At 42.2% G+C, this 14,966-nt stretch overlaps 2 protein-coding genes across 4 annotated transcripts in view; both read left to right on the top strand.

The window, feature by feature from the left end:
- mppe1 (metallophosphoesterase 1) overlaps positions 1-14,966 on the top strand; it is a 152,009-nt gene that overhangs the window by 63,672 nt on the left and 73,371 nt on the right. The window lies entirely within an intron of this gene.
- LOC125258236 (piggyBac transposable element-derived protein 4-like) lies at positions 9,470-13,673 on the top strand. 2 transcript variants are annotated; one of them, XM_048175130.1, is made up of 4 exons: positions 9,470-10,119; positions 10,721-10,801; positions 11,025-11,105; positions 11,850-13,673. In XM_048175130.1, the coding sequence occupies exons 1-4, from the start codon at positions 9,968-9,970 to the stop codon at positions 13,057-13,059; spliced, it is 1,524 nt and encodes a 507-aa protein (XP_048031087.1). In that variant the 5' UTR covers positions 9,470-9,967; the 3' UTR covers positions 13,060-13,673. The 2 variants fall into 2 exon arrangements, with proteins under 2 accessions (XP_048031087.1, XP_048031088.1); XM_048175131.1 differs by lacking the exon at positions 11,025-11,105.

A 14,966-nucleotide genomic window follows, 5' to 3' on the forward strand; every position in this document is an offset into this window, starting at 1 on the left:
TTCCCGAACAATGCTAGGAAGATTGTTCCAGAGTTTAGGTGCTAAATAGGAAAAGGATCTGCCGCCTTCAGTTGATTTTGATATTCTGGGTATTATCAACTGGCCTGAATTTTGAGATCGCAATAAACGTGAAGGACTATAATGCATTAAGAGCTCACTTAGGTACTGGGGAGCTAAACCATTTAGAGCTTTATAAATAAGTAGCAAGATTTTAAAATCTATACGATGTTTAATAGGGAGCCAATGTAATGTTGACAGAACTGGGCTAATATGGTCATACTTTCTGGTTCTAGTAAGAACTCTAGCTGCCGCATTTTGGACCAACTGTAGTCTGTTTAAAAGCCGAGCAGAACAACCACCCAGTAGAGCGTTACAATAATCTAGTCTTGAGGTCATGAATGCATGAACCAACTGTTCCGCATTTGTCATTGAGAGCATATGTCGTAATTTAGATATATTTTTTAGATGGAAGAAGGCGGTTTTACAGATACTAGAAACATGACTTTCAAATGAAAGATTGGTATCGAAGAGCACACCCAAGTTCCTAACTGAGGACGAAGGTTTAATGGAGCACCCGTCAAGTGTTAGAGAATATTCAAGGTTTTTTCGTGAGGAAGTTTTTGGTCCAAAGATTAGGATATCATTTTTTTCTGAATTTAATAATAAGAAATTTCTTGTCATCCAGTTTTTAATGTCAGCTATGCATTCTGTTAGTTTTGTGAATTTGTAGGTTTCGTCAGGGCGCGAGGAAATATAGAGCTGAGTATCGTCAGCGTAGCAGTGAAAACTAACACCATGCTTCCTAATTATCTCTCCTAAGGGCAGCATGTACAGAGTGAAAAGCAACGGTCCTAGTACTGAGCCTTGTGGTACTCCATATTGAACCTGTGATCGATACGACATCTCTTCATTAACTACTACAGACTGATAACGGTCAGATAAGTACGATTTGAACCATGCCAAAGCAATTCCACTAATGCCAATATAGTTTTCAAGTCTTTTTAAAAGAATGTTGTGATCGATAGTGTCAAAAGCAGCACTGAGATCTAATAACACTAATAGAGAAATACAGCCACGATCGGATGATAGGAGTAGATCGTTTGTAACTCTAACGAGAGCAGTCTCAGTACTATGGTATGGTCTAAATCCTGACTGGAAATCCTCACAGATTCCATTTCTTTCTAAAAAGGAGCACAGTTGTGTTGAAACTGCCTTTTCTAGTATCTTTGACAGGAAAGGTAGATTCGAGATTGGCCTGTAATTTACTAAATCTCTCTGATCTAGTTGAGGTTTTTTAATAAGAGGTTTAATAATAGCCTGCTTAAAGGTTTTTGGCACGTATCCTAGTGTTAAGGATGAATTAATTATATCAAGAAGTGGACCTACGACCTCTGGAAGCATTTCTTTCAGTAGTTTAGTCGGCATTGGGTCTAACATACATGTCGTTGATTTTGATGATTTGATAAGTTTAGATAATTCTTCCTCTCCTATAGCGGCGAATGATTCTAGTTTTACCTCAGGGACACTACAGTGCACTGTCTGAAGTGAAACTGTAGACGGTTGCATGTTTTTAATTTTCTCTCTAATATTATCAATCTTGCAAGTAAAGAAGTTCATAAAGTCATTACTGCTGTGCTCTATGGAAACGTCAGCAGTTGAATCTCTGTTTCTAGTTAATTTAGCCACTGTGTCAAATAAATACCTAGGATTATGTTTGTTTTCTATTAAGAGATTTGAAAAATAAGTAGATCTAGCATTTCTTATAGCCGTTCTGTACTCAATCATTTTTTCTTTCCACGAAAGGCGAAAAACTTCTAGTTTTGTTTTCTTCCAACTACGTTCAGCTTTTCTAACAGCTCGTTTTAGAGCCCGAGTGTGCTCATCATACCACGGCGTTGGATTAGTTTCCTTAATCTTCTTTAGACGTAAAGGAGCGACTGCATCTAATGTGCTGGAAAAGAGAGAGCCAATAGTTTCTGTTGCAGCATCGAGTTCTTCTAAGTTGTCAGGTATACTAAGGCGATGAAACTGCTCAGGGAGATTATTTATAAAGCAATCTTTAGTGGTAGACGTGATGGTTCTACAATATTTATGGCTGGGTGGTGGTTTTGTAGCCTTGGCTAATTGTATTATACACGAGACTAAATAATGATCTGATATATCATCGCTCTGCTGTAGAATTTCAACATCATCAATATCAATTCCATGCGAAAGTATTAGATCTAGGGTATGATTACGACAATGAGTGGGTCCTGACACGTGTTGTCTAACTCCAATAGAGTTTATAATGTCTGCAAATGCCAATCCAAATGCGTCTTTATTATTATCTACATGGATATTAAAATCAGCAAATTCTTTGATAAAGTCATTATGGTGCCCTGGTGGCCTGTATACAGTAGCCAGCACAAATGTCAACTTACATAATGTTACATAAAGCACCATCACTTCAAAGGAATTATATTTGAAATTCTTTTGAATGATTCTGAATATATTACTATAAATTACAACAACACCTCCCCCTTTGCCTTTCTGTCGAGGATTGTGTCGATAATCATAACCTTGAGGACTAGATTCATTTAAAGTAATGTAATCGTCTGGTTTTAGCCAGGTTTCTGTCAAACACAGCAAGTCTAGTTTATTGTCTGTGATAATTTCATTTACAATAAGTGCTTTTGAAGAAATAGATCTAATATTCAGTAACCCAAGCTTTATCATTTGTTTATCTGATTTATCTGTGATTTTCATTTTTTGAACATCAATTAAATTTTTACCCTTAAAAGGTTTCGGAAGTTTTTTGTATTTACTAGTTCGAGGTACAGACACAGTCTCTATGTGATAATATCTAGGTGAAAGAGTTTCTATGTGCTGTGAATTATTTGAGTTCTGTGATGTGAGGCGGCTAGCAGACGGTCGTGTTTCAGCTCTAAGACTATTTGCCAAATTTCTAGATAGAAGAGCAGCACCATCCCGGGAGGGATGAATACCATCTCTTTTCAACAGATCAGGTCTGCCCCAAAAGCTTTTCCAATTGTCTATGAAACCTATATTATTCTGCGGACACCACTTAGACAGCCAGCCATTGAGTGATGATAACCTGCTAACTATCTCATCACTCCGACGAACAGGAAGAGGGCCAGAACAAATTACTTCTGCTGACATTGAATTTGCGAGTTCACACACCTCTTTAATGTTAATTTTAGTGATCTCCGACTGGCGAAGTCGAACATCATTTGTGCCGACGTGGATAATGATTTTAGAATATTTACGTTTAGCATTAGCCAGCACTTTTAAATTTGCTTTGATGTCAGGTGCTCTGGCCCCCGGCAAACATGTGACTATGGTGGCTGGTGTCTCTATTTTCACGTTCCGTGTAATAGAATCGCCAATAACTAGGGCACTTTCAACAGGATTCTCAGTGGGTGCGTCACTGAGTGGGGAGAACCTGTTTGATGTTCTAATCGGAACGGAAGAGTGGTGTTTGTTCTTGCCATTATGCCGCCTCACAGTCACCCAGTTAGCCTGCTGCGTGGCTTCTACAACCAGAACCGAATGTGCAGTGTTTACTAGGCTAGTCGCATCCAAAGCAGTATCTAAGGCCCTTTCATTCTCACTATCCTCAATTAAAGTTTGGATGCGTGTCTCTAATTCTGAGATTCTCTCTGTCAGCCTGACAATATCCCTGCATTTATCACATGTGTAAGGCTCACTGCTGACAGAAAGAGCTAAGCTGTACATGTTGCATTTAATACACATGATAATCGTCGGACATGACTGACCGTGTGTTTGATGAACGCCGTCCGAAAAACTGCAACGCACACGGGACTCGCTGGCTGGATGTCTCGGTCGCTTGCCGGTGCCTGGGGCAAGGGAGATGTGCGGGACGCTGTACCTCGCGGTGGATCGATGAATGCCGGGCAGCAACGTCTCCACAGCTTCCCGATCTGGCGAGGACAGATCAGAATAACATGCATCTGATAAATCCGCCATTAAATCGACAAGGAAGGTTGGTTTAGAGGAAAAAAGAAAGTAGACGGTAGCTAGCAGGCTATGGCTAACACTAGGTGATTACGCTGGTGGATTGCTAGTAATAAATCGTTCCGTTTAGTAATACTATGCAATAGGTTAAGTAATCTAGTGAAAAATAAGAAAGTTATATTATGTGAATAGGAATAAAGAGAAGGATTTAGGATAAACTCCACGAAGCTCCGAGCGTAGGTCAGACAGCAGGCAGGCAGCAGCGTTGAGCAGCTGAGCAGCGTTGAGCCAAAAGTGGCCTGGGAGGGGAAACACACATCACCGAGTTTCCCCTAACCAGTCAAGAAGCCCTAATTCCAAATGGGGTTAAAAGTCCACTGCCCAAAACGTCCAGCGGCCAGGAAACTTTGCCAGCAGCTGTCACATCCAACTGCCAGCACCTGCGACAGGCTCTGATCCAAAAGCTTTCTGACCCTGCATCAGATCAGGGGCTCCCTGCTGCCATGGACCTAAAACGGGGCAGACTGAAAAACCCATACACTTGCTACAGCCGACTGCAAATAGCCTACTTCAGAGCATGTGGTCAGCCAGCAATGGAGGAAGATTTCATCTTCAACACTCTGCTTCTCCGAGAGTTGCATCCTGCGGTGAGTGATCATCTGGCAGCCTTGGCCTGCTCACGCAGCATGTCTATTCAGCAGCTGCGAGACTTGGTCAACGAAGCTCAAGCCAAGCAGAGAACTGCGTCTAAAAGGACTGTAGAAAATCCAACCAGTTATCCAGGCTCCGATCACTGCCCAGAAACCTGTCCTTACCTTTTTGAAAGACTGAGAAATGAAGCTGAAAGACAAAATCAGACTCTCAAGTCACACAGATGTGAGCTGAATGTGCAGTCGCACAGTCCAAATGAGGTCCACCTTGAACACACAGCTCCCACGCACCACACCATTGGTCGAGTGAGCCTGGTACCTCCTGTGTGCGTAGCGCAAATGGACACGTTTCTCTGTTTCACCCACAAAGACCTGCTAGACTGTTTTGAGCCCTTATTGAACGCCAGACCGCTGAAAATCTGGGCTCAAGTGTGTGAACTTCTGCCTTCCCAGTCACCCAGACCACCTGAGCCAGACGGTCAGGTCACAGAGGTCGCGGGAAATCTCCCAGCTAACCGCGGGAACCCCGTCTCAGAGCACAGTTCAAGTTTGCTACCCGGCGCACTTCAACTCACCATAGACTGTAACTCCCTCTGCTCCAAGGTCACGACAGACTCACAGCTGAATGATGTAACTACAACAGACATTATTCTCACACTGTGGGCAGACAACTCAGCCTTCAGCCACACGCTGTTAAGTGCTCTCATTGAAGGAACACCGGACAAATGTCCCAAAGAATGATGCAGACAGCCAAAACCTTCAACAGTTCCTGAACGAATCCAGAGTGTCATTTGCCAAAGACTCTTTAGACTGTGGCCTCACTAACTTTCATACAATGGGTGTTTCCACACACCCAAAAACTCCTCCCACCTGCATCAGACAGTACAATGGCCCTATTGCCTCACATGAACCAGTGCAGGAAACTATTTGTTTCATGGAAGAAAAAGGTGTTAGCTGCCCATGCAACAGCACCTATTCAGTCCCCATCTGGTCCATTGTCAAACCAGACAGCAAGTGGCGACCCACCATCGACTCCAGGAAGTCAAACCAGCAAGTGCCACTGCCACGACGTGCCAGAAAGCACAAGTCTGCACGGAGCGGAGATTCAGCTGCATGCCAAAACGGCTATAACAGCACACCAGCATTGACACTTGAGATAATGGTACCCCAACAACAGCGACCAAACTGTCTCAGGTACCTCAAAGAGAATGCGTGCCAAGGAATGCCCATGGCCTATGTCGATGGATGCTTCTACATCTATGAGGGCATCCCACAGGCAAATGCAGGGGTACGATGGTTAAGAAACCAACCCTGCCAACCACAGAACAGCAGGTGGGGTCCCCAGTCATGTCAGTATGGTGAAGCAGCAGCTACCCTCAAAACCCTTCACGTCTCCTCAGCTCATAAAATCAGAGAACTCATGTGCACAGACTCACACTATGCCAGACCTTGTTTCACATGCCATCTTCTGGGCTGGAAACAAACTGGTTTCAAAACTAAACACAACATGCCGGTGAAACATCAACACATGTTCCAAACACGTGATGACATCACCAAAACACACGACACGATCGCTTACGGGGAAAAAGTGAAAAGCAACCAGGGCGTGACAAAGGTGTGAACGACCAAACTAATGCCCTTGCCAAGACTGGCACACTGCAAAACAAGCTATGGTCACACCCACCCCATTCACCCACCCTCAATGTGGCAACAACAACCCGCAGCCAACGGACTGTTCCTGCAACATTTCCCGCCTTACTGCCACTGCCACTGACAACCAAACTTGCCAACACTTCCATGCGAAAAGTTTTGCACCACCACTCATACCCCTCCAACCTCCCGTTCACGGCATCTGGTCCCACGACGGCCCCTGGCCACAAACTACTACATGAGACCAACCACATGCTGCGTGTGGGAGTGAACTTTCTGAAATATGTCCCTGATGTCCTCACAGCGCCAAAGCTTGTACTGCCACAGGGTCAAAAGGGGGGTGAACGGATATACACCCACAACACACCATGTGCCAAACACCATGGCACCAGAACTATTAATGAGACTTTGAAACAAGTGGCGTACTGGCCCAGCATGCAGCAAGATGTGGCAGAGCACGCCAGAGGTGCGTCAAGTTTGCCGTCACGTCCAGACTGCAAACGCAAATCACCGAGCTCCACTGCAAAACCGAGGAGTCACGTTTCCACGGTCAGTCGACCAGAAAGACTGGACTGTGAAACCTCCTCTGATGCTCATGGCCATCACAGACACCATACAGGAGTCAACTCAGGTGTTCCCCACGGAACTACTGATGGCACGGCAGGTGCCACTGCCATTGCACCTGTACCAACCAGGAGACTCGAGTCTCATCACAGCCTGCTCCCCTCACCAGCATCGCAACAAGCTCCGCCTACAACTGAGAAAACAACTCGCAACACAGAGCCAAACCCTGCAAACCACCTGCAAATCCCGGAAAGGTATTGTGGTGGTTCTCTGTACTCACAGTTTCCTGCTGATCCAAACGGCGAACTCAAGGAAGCAACTGTTTACAGTCCTCCAGAATGACTTTGCCCAAAATCAGCTGGTTATAGCTCTGCTGACAGACCTGCTGCGAGAAGTTAGCTCCCCTATGGACAGAGTGGCTATGAATAAGATCCCTCAGTATCCTACACAAACTGTGCTGGACATTGCTACTGGCAGACCCACCAAGACTGTTCCAGCCCACCTCACTGACTCCCTGGGTGCTGCCATCCTACTGCACGTCGACCCCGAGCAGAATGAGGTGGCTGTCCTTCTCAATCTACCCAGCGGTGAACCAGATAACATCTCCAGACCCAAAGACAAGGTCAATGTCAGGTGGTGGCAATGTAACACCCATGCCAAGAAACACACCTCAGTTGTGGTAGCCTACCACAACAGCAACCCGCGGCTGTGCCTGGCTCCTCACTTTTGCAGGTGTAGTTTCACCAAAGACTTTCAGTACTTCTGCCCAAACCAGCTCTTCCTCAGAAACCACACTGAAGGAATGGTTGCCCATGACCAGCGACACACGCTGCCCGGCCAAGCCTCACACCCCAGTCATCGGAACACAAGCCGAGATAGTGGGTGATCGACTGCTCGTCCACACCCCCACTCATGCTGCCACCCCAACCTACAATCAGCACAGCACCGCCACTCGTGTCAACCTGCCCAATCCAAGTAAGTGGATCCAGGTACCCCTGGGTTCCATCCTTCACCGCAGCCATCTGGCAGTGTACTGTCTCTCAAGCAAAGAGGACCAGTCAGAACTGGAAATCCCATCCTCCTCCAGGAATCACCATCACACCTTAGATCCAGGACTGGAACTGAGGATTGACAAAGGGGAGTCCCAGCTAAGTGACAGTACTCCCATCGATGCAGCCCTCCAAGCACTCTCACGACTGCCTGTCCTGACCAGCTCACCTAAAGCCCAAGCTTGGACTGCTGCCAACACAATCCGTTGCCTCTCCATGGCAATCAAGTACGCACTCGCCCTGGGTCTGGCCTTCATCCTATCCAAAGGGATCAAAGGGATGCAAGAATCCATGGACAGGTGCTTATCTGCCCTCCCTCAAGGACCAGTAGGAACCACCTGCTGCGTGACCATCCGGATCCATGTGCCATCAAACTTGGTTACCGTCCAACGAAGTCCGCACGGGAACTTCTTTGGCCGAAGGGGGGGTCTGTAGCATATGCACACGTATCAGGATAATCAATAAACTTTGGAATGTTCAGAACGCTTTTAGCATGCTGGACTGGGTTGTAAAACCATCTCGGCTCCGAACAGTCTGCCATAAGATGAGCCCACTTGACACCTTTGTGGACCCGTGAGGGTAAACAGAAAACTCCAACTTCCTCACTTTGGTGACTTCAAAAGGAGCACCCCCCCCCAGAGACTGACCAGATCCACATTCCAACACCCACACACACAGGCACACACAAAAACACACACAGACACATACAGAAACACACAATCATACATTTTTGACTGTATATGTAAAATACAACTATGCTGAAATATATCCATCATGTATTTTAGGGCTTATGCATGTTTCCTAGTGTTTAAATGAGTGTATTTGTGCTAGTGTGCATTTTAATAGTGGAATTTTGTCTGTAAACCATAACTTCTTTTCTATGCCTTTCTGATCTGTCGAGTTTGATCTCTCCGTAAAGCTCCGGACTCGAGCTATTCACTGAGATATGTCACATAGCTGACAAATGCATTTTTCTATGTGTTTAATGATACTGTGAAGAAAGCACTCCATCTCGAAATCCGATCTGATAATCATTAAGTATGCAAATTCATCTAGGAGACCAAACAAAGGAACTTTGCCCGCCAAATAGTGCTGCGCATCTATTGGCCGCTACAATTCAGGAGGTGTGTTAGCTTGGGTTTCCATAAAAACAACGACACACACCTTCTCCCTTAGTCTCCCGATTGTCTCACGAGCACCTCGTGCACGTCTCTCCTGGACGCCGCCGGTGACCACGCGCTGCCATCGCGCTCATCTTCGGGACCACTTCTTTGGACTCTCTCTCTCTCTCTCTCTCTCTCTTCAGTTAACTTACTTAAGTTTAAACCTCTTTTGAAAACCCCGCCAGAGAAACCGTCTCGGAAAGGACCAACCAAGCCAAGCGCATTGAAACTGCTACACACAGACTTGAACCAATAAGCAAGTATTATCATTTATCTGAAATTTGTCTAAACTGATTTCTGTGCTGGCTCTCTCAAAAAGGTTTAACACTCTGAGGTCTAAAAACGCGCCGGCGCGTTTTGCAGTTTTTTTTTCACATTGCAGCAAAACAGACTTAAAATACTCTTTAAAATAAAATACTTTTTATCATAGAGACATAAGTGATATATCAATTGAAAGTATAGAATGTCTTCTTTTTTTTGTGTACACTCACAATCAAAATAAAACTTTGTGCTTTTTAAAAATAAATAAAATATACAGGGTGTGCTGTCCTGCCATCTCCGTCTCTGCAAACATCATTCTAAAAGGTCACTAAAAGTAACTAAAATAGACGGCTTATACATGCTACATGGACATGAGAGATATGTCTTTGCAAAGCTTTAAGTGTCTACTTTTAAACGAAACAAATAAATTCTAAAAAAAATATTCTCCCTTTATGTAATCAGTATAAAAGTAAAGAGAGGTACTGTTTCTCCTGTCTTACCTAATTATCTTTAATGTGTGCCCGCCCACGCGCAGAGCGCTCTATTCATAAGATAATGAGCTGAGGCGATCTATGCAAACTGTAATCGCCCCTAACAGCGTCTTAAAAAGCATCAAGTTTCATCAGATTCATTCGCTTTCCTGCGCGTTTGGAAGATGGCACGCTACTCAGGTGAGCAGGCTCTTCAGATGGTCCTGGACAGTGAGGAAGAGTTCACTTTTTCCTCGGAAGAAGAACACGACTCTGACGATGAACGTCTGTATTTTGAAGAGCGACTTGATCCAGCTGAAGATACAGTTTCTGATGAGTAAGTGATTTAGTTTTACTTAAATTATTTTACGTGTTTTTTCTATATAAGCGTACATATATATTTGCCTTATATTTACATCTAGGCCTATCTATATAACTTTATCTCATAAAAATGCTTATAAATAGAATGCTTTTCTGTTGATATACTTAAATTATTTGACGTGTTTTTTTATATAAGCGTACATATATATTTGCCTTATATTTACATCTATCTATATAACTTTATCTCATAAAAATGCTTATAAATAGAATGCTTTTCTGTTGATATTCGACTTGTTATTAATATGCATAGATACGTTGGATACACGCGTTAGATCGATTAACTGCATGCAGTTGAATAGCATATTATGATAGACGTGAATGTGCTAAAATATGCTTGGCTGTGAAATGCGCGAACGTGTTGCTATTCACTAAATGTGCTAACTGATATAGCAGACTGTAACGTTTACACATTCGCACACTTTGTCCGGTAATGGCCAATTGACAGACATATACAGCATGCTTGTATACCTGTTAATTTCCTGTCAGTTATGCATAGCTAATGGTATGAGAGTAGTATCTTATATGCTAATAATAACAGTTTTTTTGTTTTGTTTTAGAAATGTGGATCCATCACTCTCGCATTCACCTGCAATTCTCACTAAGAGGGCACGCAGCAACACAGGCGATAATGAGAAAGAGTAAGTACACGTTTACCCACTATATGTGCTAACTGATATAGCAGACTGTAACGTTTACACATTCGCACACTTTGTCCGGTAATGGCCAGTTGACAGACATATACAGCATGCTTGTATACCTGTTACTTTCCTGTCCGTTATGCATAGCTAATGGTATGAGAGTAGTATCTTATATGCTAATAATAACAGGTTTTTTTTTTTTTTTACAATTTGTTTTTTTTAGGAATGTGGATCCATCACTCTCACATTCACCTGCAATTCCCACTAAGAGGGCACCCAGCAACACAGGCGGAAATGAGAAAGAGTAAGTACATGTTCACCCACTATATGGTAGGCCTATGTACACTACCGTTCAATAGTTTGAAATCGGTATGATTTTTCATGTTTTTAAAAGAAGTTTCATCTGCTCACCAAGGCTACATTTATTCAATTAAAAATACAGTAAAAACAGTAATATTGTGAAATATTATTCCAATTTAAAATAACTGTGTACTATTTAGTCTACAGTGTCACATGATCCTTCAGAAATCATTCTAATATGAGGATTTGCTACTCAAGAGACATTTATTGTTTACAATTGTTCAGAAATGTTTCTTGAGCTGCAAATCATCATATTAGAATGATTTCTGAAGGATCATGTGACACTGAAGACTGGAGTAATGATGGTGAATATTCAGCTTTGACATCACAAGAATAAATGACTTTGTGAAATATATTTAAATAGTACACAGTTATTTTAAATTGGAATAATATTTCACAATATTCCTGTTTTTACTGTATTTTTAATTAAATAAATGTACCCTTGGTGAGCAGACGAAACGTATTTTAAAAACATTAAAAATCTTAGTGATCCCAAACTTTTGAACGGTAGTGTATGTATATATCTGTCTGTATGGCTTTCTTTCTTATGCGTGCACAATATATTAGCATTAGTGCTTGGTAATGTTAATATATACAATAATAAACATTATATTAGTATTAGTTATTGATGATGCAAATAGTATAGCTCCTTGTGTAATAACCATCTCACTGTTTTTTTTTTCTCCAGCTATAGCCCTAATGAGAGTGCTCCAAAACCCCTTGCAAAAAAGGCCAAGAAAAACATTCAGACAAGCAACAGGCATTCAGCTCTGTCATGGAAAACAGATAATGACACTGACATGGTTCCACAGACTCTGAGATTCCTACCTGCACGGGAACCTGGACCACAGCTGCGTCCTGCTGATGAACACACTCCTAAGAGTCTCTTCAAAATGTTTTTTTCTGAGGATGCAGTTTCAACTCTATGCCAGAACACCAATGCTCAGGCTGCCAGGGCAGTTTCAAAGGGATGTAGATATAAATGGACAGATATCAGCATCGGTGAGATGTACCGCTACATTGGGCTGCTGTTTTACATGGCTATGGTGAAGATGAGCTCCATCAGTGACTACTGGCGACAGGACAGTCTTTTCTCTGTGCCTTTTCCTGCTACAATCATGTCAAGAGACAGATACCGTACAATTTCATGGAACGTGCACATGAGTCACCCAGATGAAGACAAGGAGAATGACAGAAAGAGGGGAACAGCTGATCATGACAGTCTTTTCAGGGTCAAACCTCTCATGGACACAATCCGCCTTGCTTGTAAAGCAATCTACCATCCTAAACGGAACTTGGCTGTGGATGAAAGAATGGTGGCATGTAAAGCAAACACTGGAATGAGACAATACATGAAAGCCAAGCCAACCAAGTGGGGCTTCAAGTTGTTTGTCCTTGCTGATTCATCAAATGGATACACTGTGGACTTTTCTGTGTACACAGGAAAGAACAACTTTCCCACAGGCCATGGACTATCATATGATGCGGTGACATCTCTTCTGGACTGTAAAGTTTTAGGCTCTGGGTACCATCTGTACATGGACAATTTCTACACAAGTCCTAAGCTCCTGAGAGACTTGTTTGCCATGAAGTTTGGTGGCTGTGGGACATACAGAGACAACAGGAATGACTGCCCTCGTAATGCAGCTAATTCACTCTCCAAGAAATCTGCCAGAGGATCCATCAGGTGGATTCGGGATGGAGCTCTTGTATTTGTCAAGTGGATGGACACACGAGAGGTATCTGTCTGTTCTACCATACATGCTGCTTATAGTGGAGACACTGTGCAGAGGAGGGTGAAATCACAAGGAACATGGAGGACAAAGACAATTCCATGTCCTGCACCTGTGACTGCATACAACCAACACATGGGGGTGTCGACCTGTCTGATCAGCTGATACAATACTACACAACACAACACAAAACAATGAAGTGGTACAGAAAGATCTTTCTACACTTCCTGGACATTGCTGCCACAAACGCTTTCATCATACACAAAGACCTTTACGGTAACATGACCCATAAAGAGTTCATAGAACAGCTGATTGCAGAGCTCTTTGGTATGTCGTCACAGAAAGCAGCTCCAAAACGGACCAAAAGTGACCATGTACCGGTTCCAGCAGCAGAGCTGACATCAGATGCAAGGAATAATGCCACCGCTGGTCGTCGGAACTGCATGCTTTGCAAAGTACAGCTTGGTAAAAGGCAAGACACACCTTGGAAATGCCAGGCATGTGACATTTACTTGTGTCTTCAGTTGAAAAGGAACTGTTTTCAGAAATGGCACACAGATGTGTGACTGTTCAGATTCTCTGTTCACCACCTCTCACTGACCATTGGGCTGCAAAGATTATCTATATGTGATCAAGCAGGTTATGTATAGGGTGTAAAAGTGGGCTTTTTTTATAAACCTTACCTTTATTTGCCTGTATACACAAAATGTGCCTTTGACCCTAGTTTATATGTGGATTATATTGTTAACTTTATTTTAAATAAAAAAGAAAAAAAACAATGATATGTCTTGTCTTTGGATTTTCTTAGTTGACTCAGTCACATTCCTGACTGAATGGCTCATTATGCGGCTCATTAGGGGCAGGGTCTTAATCTCCCCAGGTGTAAATCACTTCATTATTCATGAAGAGTCACACCTCTTCGCATATGGCCTAGCTAAACAAAAAGTGTCTTAGAAATTTAAAATCAATACAATGTTTTATGTGTCAGAGTAGGGAGGATCATTTCCACATCATTTTGAAGCAAAAACTCTACACTAAAATATACAATTCTCAAAAGTCTTGTGAAAAAACATTTAGTATGCATTTTGAGGTATTGTTTGTTACTTTTTTTTTTTGTTTTTTCAATAACCACGCATAAACATTATTCCTTTAAAAACACAAACATGTACATACATGTTCCTCACATATTATGGTAGCCTAGTTTGTGCTGAATACAGTGTAATGACACTTTTGTCATTAATATGTTTATAACCAACTGATAAAAGCACAAATGTCAGAGCATGTCAAAACTTCTCCAGGGCCCAAAATCAGCCTCAGACTCCAGAGGGTTAACTGTGTAATTTGCCATTCTTTGATCATCTTTCTTTCCCTGTCTTTTCTTCATTTTCACTCTTGTGTATATATGTGTATACTTCTGTATATATTTTAGACGTATAATCTCTGTAGTCGTAGCTGCATATATTAAACACTTAATTCATGCTCGATTGTTCTGTTTGTTCTTTCAACTGAAGACCAAGTCACTTTAACGTTTTTTTGATCGCTTTATGCTTTGATGCTATAATAGCAAGTTATTTTCATGGCCAGAGAATAACTCCGTTCATAATATTCTATGAGAAGCAACGGTTTGCTGGACGAACTGGTAGTTTCTCTAAATAATTATTGAACCTGAACTAATCATATATGTAATTAATTATAATTCGTTGTAATTGATTCACAATATGTTTAATTCCCCCTTGGGTCAATATGTGCATAATAATTCAAACCTTATGAATTATTATATTCATATTCCACCCATAAATTGATTAATAACCGCTACATCGTTATATATTACATCAAAAACTGAATTTTCTTCTAAAAATGATTGTAGTTGAGTAAAAACTATTTTCTCCAAGACCTTAGAAAGAAAAGGCAATTTTGAAATAGGTCTAAAATTGTCTATGGGGTCCAAACCAATTCTCTTTAATACTGGCTGCACTATGGCATGTTTAAAGTTAGCTGGCACCACTCCTGTCATCAAACAATTATTTATTAAATTTAAAATACTGGGACCCACTGCTTTAAAAACTAGTTTC

Source organism: Megalobrama amblycephala, linkage group LG22, assembly GCF_018812025.1.
Source record: "Megalobrama amblycephala isolate DHTTF-2021 linkage group LG22, ASM1881202v1, whole genome shotgun sequence".
NCBI classification, from domain to species: domain Eukaryota; kingdom Metazoa; phylum Chordata; class Actinopteri; order Cypriniformes; family Xenocyprididae; genus Megalobrama; species Megalobrama amblycephala.

Bases quoted from the DNA above. Each gene is read 5' to 3' on its own strand.
- LOC125258236 (XM_048175130.1), top strand. From the start codon at position 9,968: ATGGCACGCTACTCAGGTGAGCAGGCTCTTCAGATGGTCCTGGACAGT. The intron at 10,120-10,720 runs GTAAGTGATTTA...GTTTTGTTTTAG, and splicing joins GAAGATACAGTTTCTGATGA to AAATGTGGATCCATCACTCT. The intron at 11,106-11,849 runs GTAAGTACATGT...TTTTTTCTCCAG, and splicing joins ACAGGCGGAAATGAGAAAGA to CTATAGCCCTAATGAGAGTG.